This window comes from Staurois parvus, unplaced genomic scaffold (assembly GCF_062004578.1).
Source record: "Staurois parvus isolate SC_StPar_1 unplaced genomic scaffold, SC_StPar_1.0 ptg000154l, whole genome shotgun sequence".
NCBI lineage: Eukaryota > Metazoa > Chordata > Amphibia > Anura > Ranidae > Staurois > Staurois parvus.
Window position 1 is genome coordinate 3993846 of NW_028317950.1, and position 23348 is coordinate 4017193.

General features: G+C 43.8%; 1 protein-coding gene across 1 annotated transcript in view; it reads left to right on the top strand.

The window, feature by feature from the left end:
* The window catches only part of DUSP9 (dual specificity phosphatase 9), a 108702-nt gene extending 85726 nt beyond the window's left edge, over window positions 1–22976 (top strand). The window contains exon 5 of the mRNA XM_089674940.1: window positions 9314–22976. Coding sequence (XP_089531066.1) covers window positions 9314–9618 — 305 coding nt within the window. The 3' untranslated portion in view covers window positions 9619–22976. The remainder of the gene's footprint in view (window positions 1–9313) is intronic.
* Window positions 22977–23348: the final 372 nt, after the last annotated feature.

Sequence of the window (23348 nt, forward strand, 5' to 3'; positions counted from 1 at the left end):
GATGGAGAAAGCAGCAATGGGAGGCCGTACAGGGACCCATGAGAGACTCTGGACCTGGCAGCAGCATGAGGAGGCGGTATATAGGGGCCCATGGCAGATTAGGGGCCTGGCAGCAGCTATGTGAGGCCCGTAATCTGCCTGCACCCTATGTCAAAAAATTTAACACACCAGCAGTGTGAAGAGACCTGAAAGTGGCACATGGCATGAGAGACTCTGGACCTGGCAGCAGCAGGAGGAGGCGGTATAGGGGCCCATGGCTGATTAGGGGCCTGGCAGCAGCTATGTGAGGCCCGTTATCTTGCAGCACCCTATGTCAAAAAATTTAACACACCAGCAGTGTGAAGAGACCTGAAAGTGGCACATGGCAGCAGAGTGTGGCGATGGAGACAGCAGCAATGGGAGGCCGTACAGGGACCCATGAGAGACTCTGGACCTGGCAGCAGCAGGAGGAGGTGGTATATAGGGGCCCATGGCAGATTAGGGGCCTGGCAGCAGCTATGTGAGGCCCGTAATCTGCCTGCACCCTATGTCAAAAAATTTAACACACCAGCAGTGTGAAGAGACCTGAAAGTGGCACATGGCAGCAGAGTGTGGCGATGGAGACAGCAGCAATGGGAGGCCGTACAGGGACCCATGAGAGACTCTGGACCTGGCAGCAGCAGGAGGAGGTGGTATATAGGGGCCTATGGCAGATTAGGGGCCTGCAGCAGCTATAGGAGGCCCGTAATCTGCCAGCACCCTATGTCAAAAAATTCAACACACCAGCAGTGTGAGGAGACCTGAAAGTGGCACATGTTTGAGGCATGATTCATGGCGGATTTAGTCAGTTGTGTCAGGAACTGGTGGTTTGAAATCCAGACTAATCCACGCCTGATTCATTTTCACAAACGTGAGTCTCTCCACACTTTGGGTGGACAGTCGTGTCCTCCGCGGAGTTACAATACCTCCTGCCGCACTAAACACGCGCTCCGATGCCACGCTACTGGCCGGGCATGACAGCCTTTCAAGGGCAAATTCAGCTAGTTGGGGCCAAAGGTCAAGTTTCGTTGCCCAGTAGTCAAGGGGATTGTCTACCTCGGTTGGCAGGGTGCTGTCCAAGTAGGCCCAAGCCTGTTGTTTGAGCTCCTGCTCCAGGTCCACCTGATGCTGCTGCTGCTGCTGCGGCTGGTTAGTAGTTTCCTCACTGCGCTGGTGAAGAAAGCTACTCATCATCGACTGCAGACTGAGGCAGCCGCTGCTGGTGGAGCTGCCACTGCTCCTACCACCCCACCCCTCCCCTGCTGCCATGCCAGCGGAACGCGAGCGCACAGGGCCCACAGTGTCTGAGGATGGACGATGGCGCACAAAGGCAGAGACCAACTGACTACATAGGTGGTTTTTATAGTACGTAATTTTGGCCTCCCTCTCAGCAGGTGTGAAAAAGGCCACCATTTTGGACCGGTAGCGAGGGTCCAACAAGGTGGACAGCCAAAAGTCATCCCTCTGTCTGATGGTTATTATTCGGCTGTCGCTACGCAAGCAACCGAGCATGCTATGGGCCATTTGTGCCAAGGAATGCGAGGGACTCCCTGCCTCCATCTCCACAGCATACTGCCACGGTGCGTCTGGGTCCTCTGTCTCCTCCTCCTCCTCCTCTACCAGATGCTCCTGCTCCTCCACTCCTGTCCGCTGAGTGGAAAAACCACCCATTTCACTCAATAATTCCTGAGCACAAATGTCCTCCTCTACCTCCTCCTCTTCTTCCTGTCCTGCCCCCACAGGGGTCATGTGGCGTTGAGATCTGTGCGCCACGTCTACCGCACCCTGACCAGCCATTGTTAACAGCATTTGTTCCAGGACGTGCAACAGAGGAATGACGTCGTTCATCCCATAGTCCTGCCGACTCACGAATAGCGTGGCCTCCTCAAAGGGCCTGAGCAAGCGGCAGGTGTCACGCATGAGCTGCCAATGGCTGACATCTAAGTTACACAGGGGAGTACCTTTATCCGCTTGTAACATCAGGAAATCGGTGATGGCCTTTCGCTGCTCGTAAAGGTGGTCTAACATGTGTAGGGTTGAATTCCACCTTGTTGCAACGTCGCAGATCAGGCGATGCTGTGGAATTCCGTTCTGCCGCTGCAGCTCAATGAGGGTGTTCTTTGCGGTGTAGGAATGGCTGAAATGCATGCACAGTTTACGTGACATTTTAAGGATGTCTTGCAGTGGGATGGTGGATTTTAGGAACCGCTTGACAACCAGATTGAACACGTGAGCCATGCATGGCGCATGGCACAACCTTCCTTGACGCAGAGCAGACACCATGTTCTTTCCGTTGTCAGTCAACATGGTTCCGATTTTTAGTTTGCGCGGAGACAGCCATCTGTCGATTTCTCTGTTCATTACACTCAGCAGTTCCTCCCCTGTGTGACTACGTTCGCCAAGGCATACCAGGTGCAGCACAGCGTGACACCGTTGCGCCCTGCACATGTGATATGCCGGTCGGGTAATGGGACTTGGCACGGGGGTGGCGGCTGAGGACACGGCGGAAAAAGAGGTGGTAGAGGCGGACATGCTTGCTGGACCAAGGACGTGCAAACGTGGAGGCAAAAGCGTCGTGACCTGTCCAAGTTGCTGGTGCGGCTGTGCCGGCACCACGTTCACCCAGTGGGCCGTAAATGACATGTACTGTCCCTGACCGTAGTTACAGCTCCACACGTCGGCGCTGCCGTGCACTTTGGCAGAGACCGACATGCTCAAAGACTGGCCCACCATCTCTTCTACATGTGAATGCAGGGCTGGCACTGCCTTTTGGGCAAAGAAATGACGGCTTGGCACTCTCCACCGCGGCGCGGCACAAGCCATCATTTCTCGGAAAGGTGCTGAGTCCACCAGTTGGAAAGGGAGGGACTGCAGCACCAGCAACTTGGACAGGAGGACGTTCAGCTTTTGCACCGTCGGGTGCGTGCTCGCAAACTGTTGTCTCTTGGATACGGATTCCAAGAAAGACTGTTGACGGAATCCGAGAAGAGGAGTAGCAGGAGAAGGAGCATCTGAACGAGCGGAAGATGCCAATGAGTGACAACTCCCCTCAGCAGAGGTGTTGGAGCCTTGACTGGCTGATAGAGGGCGATTGACGACGTCGGGTGACGGAGCAAGTAACGGAGCGGGTGATGGAGCGGGGGCTGGGGCAGGCAGAACCGCCGTATGTTTATCACGGTTTTCCCAGGCCACCGAATGGTGACGCTGCATATGCTGACGCAACGCTGTAGTCCCAACATGGGCCCCCTGGCCACGCTTGCATTTCTGGCCACATAGTCGACATACGGCTACATTTACTTCCTCGGGCGGCTTGAGGAAAAATTGCCACACCACCGAGTAGGAAACTTTGCCCCCGCTACTCTTCACTGGCTGACTGCTACTTCCTCCGTGCGCACCGGCACCACTACTGGCCGTGGTGGTAGGCTGCAGTGGAGCTGGTGCTCTACTCCGTGGACGTTTGGCTCCACTGACACTGATGCGACCCTGCTGCTGTCTCCTGGGCAACCCACCGACTGTTTTGCTCGCTGCCAAGCTGCCACCCTCTTCTCCTGATGATGCGGAAGAAATTGCCTGATGACGACGAGGCTGCCAAGTGCGATCAACCTCCTCATCATCAAGTAGGGTCTCCGCCTCACTACTAGCCCCCTCGGCTGCGTCTGGGTCAGGAGACAGACCTGTCTCTAGACCGGCTACCGAGCCACTCTCCTCGCCAGTACTTGTTCGCTTGGCTGCTGAAAAGGCCGATGTCTCCCCCCGTTCCTGACCGCCCTCTGTTAGCTCTTCCTCACTGTACAGTGGGGCTGAGCCCACAGCATGCGATACTTCGCTTGGTGAGGGAACAGCAAAGGACAGGGGCAGGTAGAGGACACGTGATTTCAGTGGGCTTGGTCCCGGGCCATGCCAACTAACGGTTGTGTCTGACGTACCCACCGACCGTTGGCTGTAGGTGTCAGAGGTGACCTGGGAAGAGGAAGACGACCGAGCCAACCAATCAATGACGGCAGGGTTGTCGGTGGAGACACGACCGCTGGATGACACCGGGAGCACTGGCCTCTGGCTGCGAATACTGCTGCCTCGACCCCTTCCTCTGCTGCCACGTCTGCTCGCTCCTAAAACATTGCCTCCTCTGCCACTCCTCTGCATGTTGTCTGACATACTATTTAATTCAACGATTAGGTGTCCCTGAGTAACAATTCTCTGGCACTCAGTAACAATTCTGTCTGTCCCTGAGTATGAATTCTGTGGCCCTGAGTAACAATTCTGTGTCTGTGCGAGTAACAATTCTGTGTCTGTGCGAGTAACAATTCTGTGTCTGTGCAAGTAACAATTTTGTGTCTGTGCGAGTAACAATTCTCTGGCACTCAGTAACAATTCTGTCTGTCCCTGAGTAACAATTCTCTGGCACTCAGTAACAATTCTGTCTGTCCCTGAGTAACAATTCTCTGGCACTCAGTAACAATTCTGTCTGTCCCTGAGTAACAATTCTCTGGCACTCAGTAACAATTCTGTCTGTCCCTGAGTATGAATTCTGTGGCCCTGAGTAACAATTCTGTGTCTGCGCGAGTAACAATTCTGTGTCTGTGCAAGTAACAATTTTGTGTCTGTGCAAGTAACAATTTTGTGTCTGTGCGAGTAACAATTCTCTGGCACTCAGTAACAATTCTGTCTGTCCCTGAGTAACAATTCTCTGGCACTCAGTAACAATTCTGTCTGTCCCTGAGTAACAATTCTCTGGCACTCAGTAACAATTCTGTCTGTCCCTGAGTAACAATTCTCTGGCACTCAGTAACAATTGTGTGTCTGTGCAAGTAACAATTCTGTGTCTGTGCAAGTAACAATTTTGTGTCTGTGAGAGTAACAATTCTCTGGCACTCAGTAACAATTCTGTCTGTCCCTGAGTAACAATTCTCTGGCACTCAGTAACAATTCTGTCTGTCCCTGAGTATGAATTCTGTGGCCCTGAGTAACAATTCTGTCTCTGTGCGAGTAACAATTCTGTGTCTGTGCAAGTAACAATTTTGTGTCTGTGAGAGTAACAATTCTCTGGCACTCAGTAACAATTCTGTCTGTCCCTGAGTAACAATTCTCTGGCACTCAGTAACAATTCTGTCTTCCCTGAGTAACAATTCTCTGGCACTCAGTAACAATTCTGTCTGTCCCTGAGTATGAATTCTGTGGCCCTGAGTAACAATTCTGTCTCTGTGCGAGTAACAATTCTGTGTCTGTGCAAGTAACAATTTTGTGTCTGTGAGAGTAACAATTCTCTGGCACTCAGTAACAATTCTGTCTGTCCCTGAGTAACAATTCTCTGGCACTCAGTAACAATTCTGTCTGTCCCTGAGTATGAATTCTGTGGCCCTGAGTAACAATTGTGTGTCTGTGCAAGTAACAATTCTGTGTCTGTGCAAGTAACAATTTTGTGTCTGTGAGAGTAACAATTCTCTGGCACTCAGTAACAATTCTGTCTGTCCCTGAGTAACAATTCTCTGGCACTCAGTAACAATTCTGTCTGTCCCTGAGTAACAATTCTGTCTGTCCCTGAGTATGAATTCTGTGGCCCTGAGTAAGAATTCTCTGGCACTCAGTAACAATTCTGTCTGTCCCTGAGTATGAATTCTGTGGCCCTGAGTAACAATTGTGTGTCTGTGCAAGTAACAATTCTGTGTCTGTGCAAGTAACAATTTTGTGTCTGTGAGAGTAACAATTCTCTGGCACTCAGTAACAATTCTGTCTGTCCCTGAGTAACAATTCTCTGGCACTCAGTAACAATTCTGTCTGTCCCTGAGTATGAATTCTGTGGCCCTGAGTAACAATTCTGTCTCTGTGCGAGTAACAATTCTGTGTCTGTGCAAGTAACAATTTTGTGTCTGTGAGAGTAACAATTCTCTGGCACTCAGTAACAATTCTGTCTGTCCCTGAGTAAGAATTCTCTGGCACTCAGTAACAATTCTGTCTGTCCCTGAGTAACAATTCTCTGGCACTCAGTAACAATTCTGTCTGTCCCTGAGTAACAATTCTGTCTGTCCCTGAGTATGAATTCTGTGGCCCTGAGTAAGAATTCTCTGGCACTCAGTAACAATTCTGTCTGTCCCTGAGTATGAATTCTGTGGCCCTGAGTAACAATTGTGTGTCTGTGCAAGTAACAATTCTGTGTCTGTGCAAGTAACAATTTTGTGTCTGTGAGAGTAACAATTCTCTGGCACTCAGTAACAATTCTGTCTGTCCCTGAGTAACAATTCTCTGGCACTCAGTAACAATTCTGTCTGTCCCTGAGTAACAATTCTCTGGCACTCAGTAACAATTCTGTCTGTCCCTGAGTAACAATTCTCTGGCACTCAGTAACAATTCTGTCTGTCCCTGAGTAACAATTCTGTCTGTCCCTGAGAATGAATTCTGTGGCCCTGAGTAAGAATTCTCTGGCACTCAGTAACAATTCTGTCTGTCCCTGAGTAACAATTCTCTGGCACTCAGTAACAATTCTGTCTGTCCCTGAGTATGAATTCTGTGGCCCTGAGTAACAATTGTGTGTCTGTGCAAGTAACAATTCTGTGTCTGTGCAAGTAACAATTTTGTGTCTGTGAGAGTAACAATTCTCTGGCACTCAGTAACAATTCTGTCTGTCCCTGAGTAACAATTCTCTGGCACTCAGTAACAATTCTGTCTGTCCCTGAGTAACAATTCTGTCTGTCCCTGAGTATGAATTCTGTGGCCCTGAGTAAGAATTCTCTGGCACTCAGTAACAATTCTGTCTGTCCCTGAGTATGAATTCTGTGGCCCTGAGTAACAATTGTGTGTCTGTGCAAGTAACAATTCTGTGTCTGTGCAAGTAACAATTTTGTGTCTGTGAGAGTAACAATTCTCTGGCACTCAGTAACAATTCTGTCTGTCCCTGAGTAACAATTCTCTGGCACTCAGTAACAATTCTGTCTGTCCCTGAGTATGAATTCTGTGGCCCTGAGTAACAATTCTGTCTCTGTGCGAGTAACAATTCTGTGTCTGTGCAAGTAACAATTTTGTGTCTGTGAGAGTAACAATTCTCTGGCACTCAGTAACAATTCTGTCTGTCCCTGAGTAAGAATTCTCTGGCACTCAGTAACAATTCTGTCTGTCCCTGAGTAACAATTCTCTGGCACTCAGTAACAATTCTGTCTGTCCCTGAGTAACAATTCTGTCTGTCCCTGAGTATGAATTCTGTGGCCCTGAGTAAGAATTCTCTGGCACTCAGTAACAATTCTGTCTGTCCCTGAGTATGAATTCAGTGGCCCTGAGTAACAATTGTGTGTCTGTGCAAGTAACAATTCTGTGTCTGTGCAAGTAACAATTTTGTGTCTGTGAGAGTAACAATTCTCTGGCACTCAGTAACAATTCTGTCTGTCCCTGAGTAACAATTCTCTGGCACTCAGTAACAATTCTGTCTGTCCCTGAGTAACAATTCTCTGGCACTCAGTAACAATTCTGTCTGTCCCTGAGTAACAATTCTCTGGCACTCAGTAACAATTCTGTCTGTCCCTGAGTAACAATTCTGTCTGTCCCTGAGAATGAATTCTGTGGCCCTGAGTAAGAATTCTCTGGCACTCAGTAACAATTCTGTCTGTCCCTGAGTAACAATTCTCTGGCACTCAGTAACAATTCTGTCTGTCCCTGAGTAAAAATTCTGTGGCCCTAATAACGTTTCTGTGGCCCTAAGTAACAATTCTCTGGCACTGAGTAACAATTCTGTCTGTCCCTGAGTATGAATTCTGTGGCCCTAACTAGCGTTTCTTTGTCCCTAAATAACGATTCTGTGGCCCTCATTAACAAGTCTGTGTCCCTGAGTAATGGTTCTCTGTCCCTAAGTAACTTCTCTCTGTCCCCAATTCTCGTTTCTGTGGCCCTAACTCTGTCCCTGTCCCTAGTACAGAGCGGTCTGCCTCTGTTCAATGACTGCAGGCAAATGAAGATTTCCAAAATGGCCGCTATATATACCTCGACCATTACACAGTGCTGGCTGGCTGGCTGCTGATTGGCTGATGCGATCACATGTCGTTGAGGAATGCATTATGGGGCAGCGCGCCTTGTCTGCGCGCCTTCCCCGACATCCCCGCTCCGTCGCCGCACATGTCAGCCGCCATTTTCGGAAAAATTTCGATTCGCGCGTCCGAATTAGGCTGTTTTTCGGATTCGGCACGAATCGAAATTTTTCCGATATTCGACTCGAATTCCACTTCGGATACTTCGATTCGCTCATCTCTAATAATGAGTATACAGCCTGTTTAATCCTAAGTACTAGTAAGTCTTCTCCATTTGGGCCAACTACAGCCAGAAGTCAAAAGTGCTCAGTCAGGGTGAAAGCAGTTGTCCACTTACCTAGGTTATGGAAAGGAGCTTACATATCTACTCAGAAACACCATCCAGTGGCTTTAGTGTTGAAAGGCATCCCTAACCAAAGTCATTGCACTTTGATACCTGGAAACCTCAATATTAACATCACGTAAACTAGAGTACCTAAAATTTGGGATGGACTCATGCCTATTCCTTGTGTTGGTGGTCAGGCACTATTGCAGACCCTTTCACACAAAGCAAGCAGGCCTACTGGTACTTGGTTGCCCCCAGGTCTTATACACAAAGCTATGGTGCCTGGCTACTACGCCAGGGCAGACACAAGCTAGGCACAGCAAACAGGTAGCAGACAGGCAGAGTGGCCCAGTGGCATTCCGGGTTCAAGGCAGGCAACATTCAGAGAGTAGTCGGGGTCAAATCCATGGTCAAAAGGCAGGTTGAGTTCATAGAGTAGTCCAAAGTCCAATCCAAGATAAATAACAAGGAAATTCAAACTAGCTGGCAGGGTAGGGATCTGCGAAGATAGAGGTTAAGGCATGGGAACAAGGCAGGTAAACAGGGAGCTTGAAGCATGTGTTGCCATCCCTATCACAAGCATGACACTGAAGGCTTGGCAATCTTAATACAGGTTTGGACACCATCTGGAGGCTGTGTCTAGCAATCACCCAGCAGATGGACAGTCAGACAGGGAGAGGGCAGCTCAGCCAAAACCAGGATGCTGGAATAAGACCAGCAGCTACCATGGGTTAGGAGGTTACACGCTCCTGAGATATAGAAGTTACATTTGCCACTTGTATACCCATTCTCACTGTTCTTGCTTGTATAACCCCAGCAGAAAATTTCCAAACACTAATTGTACTAATCAATTAGTGCCTTCACCTGAAGTCAATCAGCATAAAACATTAACGTCATTAGTTGTCTGGTAAAATGTCGTGCTTCTCTTTTGTAAAAATAGCGGTTTCTTTTCTCTTTTCAGATGAGGCAGCTTCTCACAATTGTGGGGTGCTTGTTCATTGTCTAGCTGGCATCAGTCGATCTGTCACTGTGACGGTGGCTTACCTCATGCAGAAACTCAACCTGTCCCTGAATGATGCCTATGATTTTGTAAAGCGCAAGAAAACCAACATCTCCCCCAATTTCAACTTCATGGGCCAGTTGTTGGATTTTGAGAAAAGTTTGGGACTTAGCAGCCCGGATGACAATCGGCCACACGGCCACTCATTTTTCACCAGTCCTTCCAGCGATGATGTCTTTGAACTAGACTCACTAGACTCCACGTAGGAGAGTTATTTCATATCATGAGGATTTTCAAATATTTTATATCTGTTTTGAGCCTACCCATCTATAGAGGAGCATCAGATAAGTTGAAAAATGTCTTCTCCTTCAAGGCTTGAGATTCAGCAAACATAACTCTAATTGGTCCAGTGTCTTTTCCAATCGAGCATGAAGAATTTCTGAGAAAGGGAAGGAGATGTACATATATTAGGCGGGCATTTTCAAAACCTACAGTATTTCCTCGGTAGTGGCTCTAATTTGATGTGTCTTGACCTGAAAAATCCAGCACAGCTGTTTCTCAAGGAAGTTGGTGGAATAATGTATCACAGATGAGAACCAAAGCATTCAAAAGAAAGATGACCTTACAGAGGACCCTTTTGAAGACCAGCAGCAGTTTACATGGAGCAAAACCTTGTAGCCTTCACCTGAAGTCATCAGCCAGTAAGCTATCAGCAGTACGCTATCCCTTCCAGCATCCAATGGGTTAGCATTGTTCTGATTCATTTTTCCTAATTGCTGAATTTTAGAACAGAGGCATCAGCTGCTCTAAATGAAGTATACTCAACTGGGAATATAAACTCAGACCGGGAACAAACCACGTTCCTTTTTGAAATGGATCACGACAAGGACTGACTCACTTGTTTTGCTTGACTGGAATGATAAATCCTGTGAGCGGAATTCTCAGAGTTTGGAAAGTGAAGGAGCAGGTGGTAAATACACTAACTCCATCTGGAGTCCACGAACATCGATCAAGATTCTACTTTATTGCACAAGATGAATCCAGGCCATTGTAGGTTGGGCCTGAGCATACAAAGCCATGTGTTTTTTTCTCTTGACTTTTGTACAGTATTTCGATTCTAATGTTTTACTAGCTCTGTGTTGAACTGTGTATCTCCTTGGCTGGTTGCCATAGGTGTTTTCTTAAAGATGTCACTCTTCTCAGGCCCAAGGCTACAACAATTTACAAAGCAAAGAAATAAGAACTCAGGATTTCTTCTGGCATTCAAAAAACCTTGTAGGCAGATGGGCTGTTATCAAGAATTTGGATTTACATATTATTACATAAGCTCCACAACCCTGCAGTGCAGGATGGGAATTATCGCTGCTTAGAGTCACAATGACCTTCAAAGGCCAAACCACTTCGAAAAACCACTTCTGGTCTATTGGGGGGCAACACATATCTCTAGAGCTGCAGCAGGATGGCTTTTCTTTTTATATGATTGCTACATAAATTCTAAGTATTGATAGGATTTGTCTACAAGAATTGATTTTAGGGGCGTATTTACAAATTCATGCCATTTATTAACCTCTGCAACTTCATGTTTCCAAAGGTGTAACATCAGCATATTTTTAATATTGCCCTTTGATCCATACAATCTGACTGTATTTGGGTAGACCAATGGCACTTTTGTTGCATTGAGTCCAAAGATTGGGACTATCCAAAAAAGTGTAGGAGGTATTCTTTTAGCTTTATATTCCTGTCACCAGCTAAAAGAGGTTACACCAGAGGCACCCTTCAAAATAAGATGAATATTCAACTCTCTGGCAAGTGGAAACTCCATTCTTTACTCTGTTGTGGATCTACCATTGCTATTTCAGCACTTGTGGGTGTATCAAATAAAATATCACCCCATTGTGCTCCCATTCCATTTCTCCATAGTAGTTATGTTGGGGTCAACAGGAAGAACCACAGTAGGCAGTGGAGGACACATCTGCAATCAAGGCTGCTGATAGGGGGGTAGAGAAGGCCGTCTCATACTGGGCCCAGGATCCATTAGTTCAGCCAAGGGGCCTGGGGAGGAAAGGGGACACTTTATTTTCCACTAGGCACTAGGCTCAGACAGGGCAATCCTGTGGGCCACAGCTCCAACCAAGGTAAAGGAGCAGATAGGGACTATTTCCTTTCTTTCATGCACAGGTAGGGTAGGGTAAGACCCAGCAATTAAATGAAAGTGCTGGCCTGTTCAGGGTTGTCCTAGGCAGAGTCAGGTAGGCTGTATGGGGCCCCATGTGTTCTATTGGCAGCCCTGCCTGCAACTGTCAGATAGCAATTGCGACGGTAGCTCTGCAAGGGAGTTCAGTTTGAATTAGCCGCCCCCCAGACAAGTATAAATTCTTCTTTTATAGGGTTGCTTTGGTGTTACTTCTTTCAGCCCACGACAGGGTCATTTTAGTTTGCCAACAATTGCAGAGTATATGGGTCATCACTAATTTTATGTATTAGGGTGTAATGCAAATATACAGTATGTCTATTAATGTATTTCTTTTTAAAATATGGATAATTTCTTATCTTGATATCATTTTTCTCCCTCTGCCTTAAAGTCCTGTGGAAACTAGGGTTGTCTGCTATCCATTAGGCAGACCTGTACTCTAAATGTAAATGGCTTTTCGAAAAGTTGTCCCCAAGTAAAAACTTTATTATGTGCGGTTTGATTTTCATTTGAATTGTCGGCCACAGAGCCATTGGTCAGTTTTCAAGGGGTCAGTTACATTTTAAGTCATTTATTACAAAGGCCTAAAATTAGCACTTATTGAAAGAGAGATGAACACGGTTTACTCTTATTGCTTAATATAACAATATTCAATACACTGCTCAACAGATATAAAAGAGCCATTTATACTACAAGAGTGTTTATTAACATATAAATATGTAGTATATTTCAAGAATTTAGGAGATATTTGGAATGAATTTGCTATTATGTAAAAAGGTGTTTTCAAACATGTGGAGCTCCTGTGCTGCACTCCCATTAAAAGAATACTTCCTGCCACGATGCTTAACTTGTATGTATAGCCAAAACATTTTTTTTATTATTTTTTTAGTTTTGAATAGTGTAGTTTATTTTTCGCAAGGTAATTTTTTGCTGACTGTGTACTATTTGGTAAATTTCCCTTAACTTCCTGCCCCAGAGATACAACAGGAAGTTAGAGCAAATTTACCAAAGCAGTCAGTTGTCCCTGAAACATTTGGCCCATTGGAAAATGTCTTCTTACGTGTTCTGGGGACAGCTAAAATGTGGGATTTCCCCTCACTTTTTCTTGCAATAGTGGTCACCAGTACAAATAGAGAGCTTCCCCAATAGGGACACAGACTGTATTAAAAATTGGACAGAGGGTTTAACCTTTCCGCACTCTGTCCAAAACTGAAAAAAAAAAAAGGTTTGCCTAGAGATACACTGTGTTCTTTAGCTTAAAATGGCTGAAAACATAGAGCAACAGATTGCACAGTAAAGTTATAGTGATTAATAATAAAAATTAAAAAAATTCACCTTACATAATGGTGTTACCGAATGTAACAGTAAAGTTTAGGTTTATGTTTCAGGAGCCAGAGGATACAATATATTCGGACTATTCTGGTGACAGTAATAAAGGGTCGAGAATGTAAGGTCGTAACTATTAAAGGGTTAGTTCACCCAAAATAGAAGATTCTGAAGAGTTCAACAATCATGGTTTCCTGAGAGTCTCACTGTTGAGATTACACTTGAGTTTGCGGAACTGACAAGATGTTCTGACCATATTAGACTTTAATTCAGCTGATACTGTGGAGGATGCAACAGAAAGAGTGGGAATACCCTGGCCGCCCAAAATGCCAAGATAGCAGGAAAGCACAGCCTAGAGCTATGGAAGTGAGATCTCGCCGTTGGAGTCTTCACGAGATATAATGCATTATCAGATGACCCTGTTCTCTGCAGAATTGATAGAAAATAGATACTGTAGAGTTTGATAAAATAATGTTTTCTTAAAAACTTTAGGGATTACACTGGTGACATTGCACTTGACTTTACAGGACTGTCAAGCTGTGGGAACCACTCTCCCTGTTAGATTTTAAAAAAATGTGGTTTATATTAAGGAGGATGCAACAGGAAGAGTTGGAACACCCAATAGGTGGAACACTCAAATTATCAAAACAGCTATTGCAGGTAGATCTCCCCAGTTGAGCCTCCAAGAGATACAAGAAGCTGGTGACTCTGCTCCCCAGTGTATTGACAGAAAATAGAATATACTGAAGAGTTCAACAACCTAAAAGGTGTCTTAAAAGTCTTAGGGATTACACTAGAGTTTGCAGGGCTGCCAAACTGCTGGGGCCACTCTCCTTGTTTCATTTTTTAAAATTTGGTTTATATTCTGGAGGATGCTACAGGAAGAGTGGGGACACGCTATAGGTGGGACCACTCAAAATACCAAGATAGCTAGAAACAGACTCAAAACCTATGACAGGGAGATCTCACCATTGGAGTCTGGAAGAGGTATGGGGGGGGGGTTTATGAAATAACCCTGCTCTCCAGAGTATTGATAGAAAATAGAAGGCACTGAATAGTTCAACAACCTAATGGTTTCTTAAACATCTTAGAGGTTACACTAGTGAAATTGCACTTGCATTTGCAGGGCTGCCAAGCTGGTGGAACCACTCTCTCTTGTAGATTTTTTTTATTTATATTATGGAAGATGCAACAAGCAGAGTAGGAACATTCTATAAGTGGGACCACTCAAAATACCATGATAGCTAGAAACAAACCAAAAAACTATGGCAGGGAGATCTTGCCACTGGAGTATCCAAGAGATACAGGAAACTGAGTATGATACTGAGTATCAATAGATCAAATACAATTTTAGGTGAACTTACCCTTTAACCTATTCTCTTTTATAGCTACCTTATAGTGTTGTAAATTGACTGAAGTCACAATCCTTAGCAATTCCAAGATAACCGTAAAATACAAATTTTAAGTATTTAGTGCCAGAAATGTACCTGCACTGTCATGGGTCACAGAGGCCAGTGACATTAATGCGGGTGCGATCTAGCAATATCATCAGTTCCCAACTGGTGCTTTCCCAACTTAGGTCAACTAACAATGAATGCCACACACATATATCTTTGTTATATTACTTTCCCATCTTCAACTGGGATCATTTTCCTATGAGTGGAGACACTTGGGATGACCTTTGCTTGAGTCTGTGAAGCCTTTGCATCATGGATATCAAGAGTCTTTGGAGAAATTGCAATGTTTATTTCCTCAGTGCTTATTGTATCTCTTAAAAGTAAGAGTATTCAGTGACAAATAAGTTGTTTTTATAAGACCTATCCAGTAAAAAAAAGTTCACCATTAAAGTGAACCTGTCCCAGCTTTCATACATCTATGAACACCAAACATTGTGATGGTGGGCAGCCAAGCGGGACTGAAAATGACTTTAAAAATAAACCTATAAAAAACGCCATCAGCCGTTGCTGACATATTATTCTGAAAATGTCAGTTGCTTGACTATGATGCTGAACCTCTAGGTTCAATTCTTTGGGTCAATGACAAAAATAAGTTTGCAAATGAGGAGTTCTGATCTTCCAGATGTGCATACATGTTCTAGGTCAGTGACTAAGAAAGTGTTCAGGTTAACAGGTTCAATGGCCTGCTGCAAGCGCTAGGTGTACTCAAACCTCCAATTTGCTGTGATCAGAGCTTACTGTCTTCCCACCACACATGACAAGCTTGTTCAGCAGGAGGCACATCAGTCAACATACACTCAGGTAGGAGATGGCTGAGTGATATTTCCCATTAAAGTTTAGGTAAATCCCAACAATGGACTATCATTTGTTCCCTTTTATCCATAAAATATACCATTGGAAGTGTTTCGTTATATCTGTTTGACAATTACTTGTTGATTCTCCCATAAATACGGTGTTGTCCTGTATGCTCTGCAGTGTTATCTCAAGCAGTTTTATCAGCCTTGCCCAGTTTTCTTACATGAACTAGAAAATGCCTCCCTTATGCTATGGAGAAGAGGAGGGCAGGAGGTGTTCTATAGTCCTAGTTCACTTCCTGTTCTAGGGTGATAACACCACCCCTCCATAGACAGTGAAGATTAAGTGTTGTCACCTGAGAAGAGGAAGTGGGTTACTGACAGAATCACTAGGTACTAGTGACTAGGACTAGTGGACTGCAATATATTACATTTTGGGGGGATTGGGCATTCTTTAACTTTTCTGTCTACTAGTGATACTTGATGAGACTGAAGCTCACCACACAGGTTACAATCTGATTGTAGAAACACTTTTATATCTCCAACAACTGCGTAGTGCAAGGGCCTGCTTGATTGGTTACAAATTGAATAGATAAATTAAGTAGGCCCTTATATTATATAGTTTAGGTCATTCTAAAGTTGATTGTACAAAAAAATTATTCAAAAATGAATCCCTTGCCGCCACCTCTCAGCAACCCTTAAAGTGGGTGTTAATGCCAGAGGCAGAGGTAGCTTCCTAATTACATAATCACTGTAATGGGCTGTCACAGCGGTTAAATGATTGGGAACCTACCATGCTTGCAAACAATGTCTGGGATTTGTTATTGTGCCAGGAGGTCCAGTGAGTGCAATCTCAGCAAAGAACCTATGACACATATGTGCAGTGGCCAAGTGTTAAGGTACACTCACCATGCTGCTTCATATATGCGTTACAGTCAGCAAGAGGTTAAGTTGCACAAAATAACAGTTTAAAAAATTATTCCTGTATCCCCAATACAGTGCCTAAAGTCTTTACCAATCCAGCCGTGAAAAGGTACATGACCCAGGGTCAGGCTAATGACGCTCCATGCTTGTTCCTATTTAGAGGGGAGGCACTTGGTTAAAATCTTCAATCTGGCCCATCTCATTCAAGGACAATAACAACTAGTTGAAAGTGTGGTCAGGGAGAGTTGTGTCCAGAGGAGGCACTTAGTGGACATATCCAACTCAGCCTATCTCATGCAAGAAAAATGGCAATTGGTTGAAAGCTAGGCCAGGGAGAATTAAGGAGAATCTACTGAACAACAAGCGTCGGGTAATATGACCCCAAATGGCCACATTGGTTGAATGTTCCCTAAGGTCTGTAGTACCTTTCACCAAGATATGATTTATTAAAACTAGAGGTATTAGTAGCCTTTCTTCACCAAGTGCTAGCTCATTTTCTGGGCAAACACATACTGACATCAGAATTTCTAGTAGCCATAAATGACTATTTAAATGCTTTCTCTTTTGCGGAATACTAGTCTTGTTTGGGTATTTGAACCTTGTGAATAGATGTTATCAGCAGTATTACAGATCTATATATTTATATTTAGTATATTATTGCTGCTTATAAACTGCACAGTTACATTCCCCTGAGCTGGGGCAGTCCATAAGAAAATGTTACATTAGATCTCTACTTTACTGTCCAAGTAAGTTACCAGTTTTTGTGGGATGGATACATAAAGCATAATGAATATGCTAAAATACTTATCCTGGAGAAAATGCTACTCAAGGTTCCCTACAGTGTTGGTCATGTCAAACATGATTGGTCATGTCATCTTGTGCATTTGGCCATGTGCTCTTTTGTTGAAGGGGTCAATCATAATCCAGATGTATGTCCTCCATAAGCAGAAATTATGTATGCATGCACCCAGGAGATATATTTTCTCCAGGTATAGCAAGTATTTTCTCACTTCTGTGGTTCTTTATCCATCCTGGCAAAACTTCACATAGATTTAGATTATATCTGAGTACAGGTCTACTTTTTGCATGTCAGATAAGTGAAATAAATATCACCAAACTGTGCCAGAGGCCTTCATGTAGGATTGGCAATTTTTCACTTGGTATGTAATAGTCCAAGGAGGACCAACATGTAGGGCCCCTTCAAATTATGTGTAACCAGTGGTGTATTTAGTTCTTGTGCTGCCCTAGGTAACACAAAACGTGGTCATTTACCGTTCCCGATTAATACGCTGTGCCAGTTTCCCTCAGGTGCCAGTTTTGAGAACAAATGCTGGCTCAGCAAATGGTGTAGATTGGTGTTGTGGTAAAGTGAGCAGCACTCTGACTTCCTCATCCAAATGAGTTGAATGGGAACATCAGTACACATCTTCGACTTCTGCAAGCCGTCACAAGTAAAAACTATGTTGCAAAGGATGATCATCGCAAATAATTTATTATCATAGATGGCTAAAATCCAGCCCAACGAATACGCTAATGTGTTTCAGCCATTCGGGCCTTAATTATAGATTGGTGTTCGGTTAGAAAAAATAAATGGGCAACTTTTGGTGAACATCAGTCACCTAAGTTTTTTAGGCTGAGTTCATATGAGTAGTGACTTGGGATTTGATCACATGACCAGCATTAGAAGGGGCCAGGAGCAGAGATTTCACCAAGAAAGGTATGGGGGATGTTATTAGAGTATAGGTCCATGGTAGGAGAATGAATAGGAAAAGGGAAAGAAGAACAATGAACAGATGAACAGCTGGGGAAGAAAGTTATAGACAAAAGGCATTTTAGATGACAGAAGTTTTCTGACTGTAGCAGATACCTATTAAGGGGGTACAGTCTGTATTCATGTACTTTATAGCTCCCAACTGTTCCTCATTTAGAGGGACTGTCCCACCTTTGAGACCAAATCCCTCTGTCCCGTGTGTAGTTTCAGTTATCCCTCTTTTTGGTCCGATGTGCACATCTCTATATAAAATGCACTATTTTACTACCAAAACTGTTATGCTGCACTAAAAACTTTTTATCTTTTTTTAACTTTTTGTGTTATTTTGAAAAGTCAATAGAACGGAAAAGAGGTCAAACAAGCACTTGCGTGGTTTAACCAATGATTTTCTACTCATTAGTTTTTTGTGGTCTGTGTAACCTGGGCTGTGGCAGAGAAGTGTCCTTTGCCTACATATTATGTGCTAAAAGGTGGCCCTTTTCATCCTTTCAGAGAGTTGGAAGGTATGCTGTATCAGGCACCATAAAGTTGGAAGGGTGGCCCAGGCCCAGTGGGGGCTGCCTGTGCATTCCTCCACCAAGTCCAGTCACACTGCAGTTCCAATGCCGTAGTGTTCCAAGCTCGCCAATATACCACCAGTGATGTCTCCACTCCTTGCCTGTTGATATCCACAGGCTCACAAATTCTCACAAATGACTGAATTGGCCAGGCTCTGTGCAGTTGGGATCCTGGTTTGCCACAAACTGAAGAGTAAAGGCAGCAGCCAAGTGATCAGATACTGAGAGTTGGCTCCTGGCTCACACTTGCCCTCATGCAGCCCTTCCTTGGGAATAGGGATGTACAGTCTATATTCACTTGAAGGTATCTTGGCATGAACAGGAACTCAGACTTCCTGAGAGGCCCTAGAAGCTGTGGCACCTCTTGGATGTATGCACACATACCCCACTGTTCTCCTGAGAACATGGGGCATCTGCACTATCAATTGCTTTTTGTTATTACATTGTAAGCATTTATCACAATTTTTCATGCTGTTTTACTTTGTCTCATATTTATACAAAGTTGGATAGTGTTTTGAAATCTGGTGGCGTTTCAATGTGTTATGTGATGGGGTTGACAAGGGGGGGCCTGTTTGTCAGGCTGTACCAGTGATTTCTAATGGCAGCCCTGTCCCTACTCCCCTTGTAGTTAGTGGTCAACTTTTCATTTGGTTTGATGTAAGCAAAGGCAGCAGTGACCATTGGCGGGATTGTGGGCAGGCTATTCTAGGCAGAATTAGCAGTGAACACAGTGTGCACATGCGGTTTATATTAAAGAGACCCTGTACCTTTGCCCATTCAAGGTAGAATTGGGAATGCTTGTGTAAAGCCTATCCCTTTACCATTTTTTTCTTATCTCTGCATTGCTCCTCTGCCACTCCTTCTTTAGGTACAGCCATCAAAATACCAACAACAGCTGTGTCAGAGCTTAGCGGGTGCATTGACATTGCCTGCTTTGTTATCGAACAGTGCTTAGGCCTAGAGATTGACTGCTTCATGGTTGGGGGGGTCACATGCTCCCCATTATCCGGAAGCACTGTATTTTGCAGCGGCAACCAGAAGAAGTGTGGCAGGAGACTGTTAAGTGAATATAAGGTGTTGGGGCTTTACACTGATACTTTCACTTTGGCCTTTATAGGCAAGTGGATGGGGTCTCTTTTAGGGCCCCTTTACACTAGCAACATGCATCCATTGGTGTGCGCTCTAATGGAAAGGGGGGGGGTGCATAGTTAGAATGCATTGCGCTTTTCTAACTTTATTAAAATGTCACAAAATGACATTTCAATTATCTTTATGAATCGTAGCACGTTGTGATGTACTTTAATGCATTGTAGCACACAGGAGTAAATATACAGCATGGCCCTTTTTCACTTGCCACAGTGGTGTGAACTGAATAGGACAAAAGGCAAATTACCTTATCTATGCCTTGGGCAAGTATGCCCTTTGCATACAGTGTGAATAGACACTAACACAATCAGGCGTATTTAACAGATTAGTGCAGGAAAATTTAAGCTGTTAGTTACCATTGGTGGTCTGAATCACCTACAGGCTTCATGTATCTCTAAAAGTTTTCTGTTGGTTAATGCTGATGGTCTGAATCATCTACAGGCTTCGTATATATCTGGACGCTTTCAATTGGTTAACGCTGTGGGTCTGAATTACCTACAGGCCTCATATCTCTGGAAGTTTTCTGTGGGTTATTTCTAATGGTCTGAATCGCCTGCAGGCTTCATATACTGTATCTCTGGACATTCTCTTTTGGTAACGCTGATGGTCTGTATCACCTACAGTCTTCATATATCTCTGGAAGTCTTCTGTTGGTTAACACTGATGGTCTGTATCACCTACAGACTTCATATATCTCTGGAAGTCTTCTGTTGGTTAACACTGATGGTCTGTATCACCTACAGACTTCATATATCTCTGTAAGTCTTCTGTTGGTTAACTCTGATGGTCTGTATCACCCACACTTCATATATATTTGGATGTTTTCTGTTGGCTAATGTGGATGGTATGAATTACCTATAAGATTCATATATCTCTGGAGAACTTTCCTGATAACTACTGGATCTATTCCCTATCAACAGTGAGCCTTAACCCACTTTCCACAACAGTAGATTCACTCATCCTGTTGCATCTTCTGTAATATAAAATAGATTAAAAGTGCAAATAGCAAAAACACCTTGTACCCATTAGAATGGCTAGGCAGACCTCAGGGCAAGATGTAAGAAGTCAGTGGGTGACTTCCTGAACAAATATCAATAGGGTTGGAGCGTTCCTATAATCAGGGGCAGCACAAGGTAGTAATAACATGAAAAGTGTGGTAATTCATAAAAGCTGGTCAAAATTCAGTTTAATTTATTTAGACCATTGAGGGCTGAATCGCAAAGGTTTACAGCATAGTGCAGGTTACATCTTATGAATGCTGCATGTTCTACTTTGTCTGCCATCCATTCTCCAGTTAAGTATTAACAGGACAGAATAATGTATAATAACCTTTTTCTGTTCAATCACTACAAAATTCTGAACAAATCTCAAGAGAAAATTGGATTTTTGACTCCAATGCTAAATCCTTTCTTTGGAGTCCAGTAAAAAGACACAGGATCTTTAGTCTTAACTTAGGATGAGCTTGGGTTCGATTTGGGTTTGGTGCAAACCCATGTTATGCCAAACCTGGAAGAAAGCGCTCAGTGACATTGCCAACTTAATATGACCATGTGGCCATATTAGATCAATGATGTCATGCCCATCTCCGCCCCTTTGTATTCGCCTGGTCTGCAGATGGGTGGCCCAGCACTGACATCTTCCTACTGAGTTTGACGAAACATGAGTTTGGACTGAATCCAAGCTCATCCATAGTCTTAACTGTGGGGAAAAAGCTGCCCAATCACCAGCAGATGCTACATATAACCCATGGTTAAGACCAAAGATCCTGTGTCCTGCACTGTATAATTAAGAGAAAAACTGAGCTCTATTGGAATTTTTTAGTTGGAAAGTTTCAGTCTTTATCGGTAAGGTTGTAGCATATTGATACTTTTTAATTTGATCTTTTTACAGCATGCAAAAAAATCAACCGAATGAAAATGTATTGGACAATGATTGTAAATATGATCATAATAAATAGAAAAAAAAGCATATGTGCAGAGAATCTTCTAAAGATAAAACTCCGAACTCTCGACAAATTCAGTGCAGAACAGATGAATGTAGCCAGCATTGCCATGCCACCTTAAAGCCCTGTGCACCATTACAACAAGCCAGAAGCTGAATTAGATCATTTACATGTATACAGGTGCTTTCATCCCCACAGTTGAATCTTTGTCGGGCTGTGGCTCCCCAGCGCCACCATCTTGAATTTGGGAATCAGTTGTGACTTCCTAATATCTCACAGCTGGCACGCCAATGTGCATGCATAAAAAAATTATTCTCTAATACAATTAATCTGTGTCATTAAGAAAAAAAAAAAGAAAATATCAACCTAAAGTGTCTACACAGAAGTCAGAGCATGGTGCGTTAGTTGTCCATGACCATAAGCGTCCATCTAGACGCTCCATCCAAGAACACCCTTGTGTAGCCCTGCTTCCTCGAAGAAACACTGACCTTCCACATGTTACCTAAGCATTTATATATATTGGATGAGGACCAAGTCTGGTTTAACATATGGTAAACAGTATCAAAGTGTACTGGTACTCAGTTGGAAGTTAGTGGGGTTTTCTTCTCCAAGATAATCTATGGACTGTGTTCCCTCAAATATTGGCCTACCTCTTAAGGAGGCTGAGTCTTCTGGGTCTGGGTGAGAGGCACTCTGTATAGGCAATCTGTACTCAGAGAAATATGTGGAATGCCATTGCTGACCACCTTCTGAACGAGAAACTGCTTGGCTTCCTCCAACTTCAATTGTTTGAGTCAAGGACCCATAACAAGCATGCAGTGAAGTAACAAGTGAAGTCAGAACTCCTGATTTGCATACAGTTCAGTGATTCTGAATGTTTTAAATCCAATGGATTAACATTATAGCTAGGCAGCTAGCGTTTTCAGAGGAGGGAAGCCAGCACTGGCAGTCTACATATTTCCCTCACTACAGGAGTCCTTTAAAATGCATGTTGGTTAAAAAGCCAATCAAGCCAGAACCGAAACATGTTGAGCTACTGCATTATCCAAAAATGTTCTCAGCTCCATTCCACCTTCCAAGCAGAGTCTCACTCTTCCTATTGCATTCTCCATAACAAAGTAAAAAAAAGGAGAATGAGGCCTCCTCTTAATATCTGTTTTAGGATGGAGCTGGGAACTTCAGTTTAAAGGTCGGTGAATGGACATTTGAATTTTTAGTCCGTTTTCCTTTACAAAAAAAGTATTTCAACTTCATAAACGGTGGTTTGGTAACGATGAGCTGCTTAGGCTGTAGTTATCAGCTCACCAGCAATTCCTAAAAATTTTATTTTGCATTGTGATTATGACAGGGATAAAGGAAGTTCCTTATATCACCTGACAATATAACATTCTAGATGGGGCAGAGAAGAAAACAAAATGTATTATGCAAGGATGGGGGGAATAAGTCTTTTTAATTAATGACTTGTATATTCTTTATTTGTTGTACGATTTTTAAATAAAATGCACTTTTTTTTGTACATGTGTGCATTGTTTTTCTTGGTAGATGTCTTACTGTTTAGGTACAACAAACATCATAATTAGTAGGAACATTATTATTATTATTATACAGGATTTATATAGCACCAACAGTTTGTTCAGTGCTTTACAATATAACGGGAGACAATACAGCAACAATACAGTTCAATACAAGAGGGTTAGGAGGACCCTGCTCCTTGGAGCTTACAATCTAAGAGAGACACGGTCAAGCTTGCAGATATATATGTGTATAGAGACTGGACATCATATAAACATAATTATCTCAAGATATAACCAAGAATGGGTCTAGGTTGTTGTGTCAGCTAGCCCTGTGGACTGTACGGGAGATGACCCATCCTCTAACTGTATTCCAC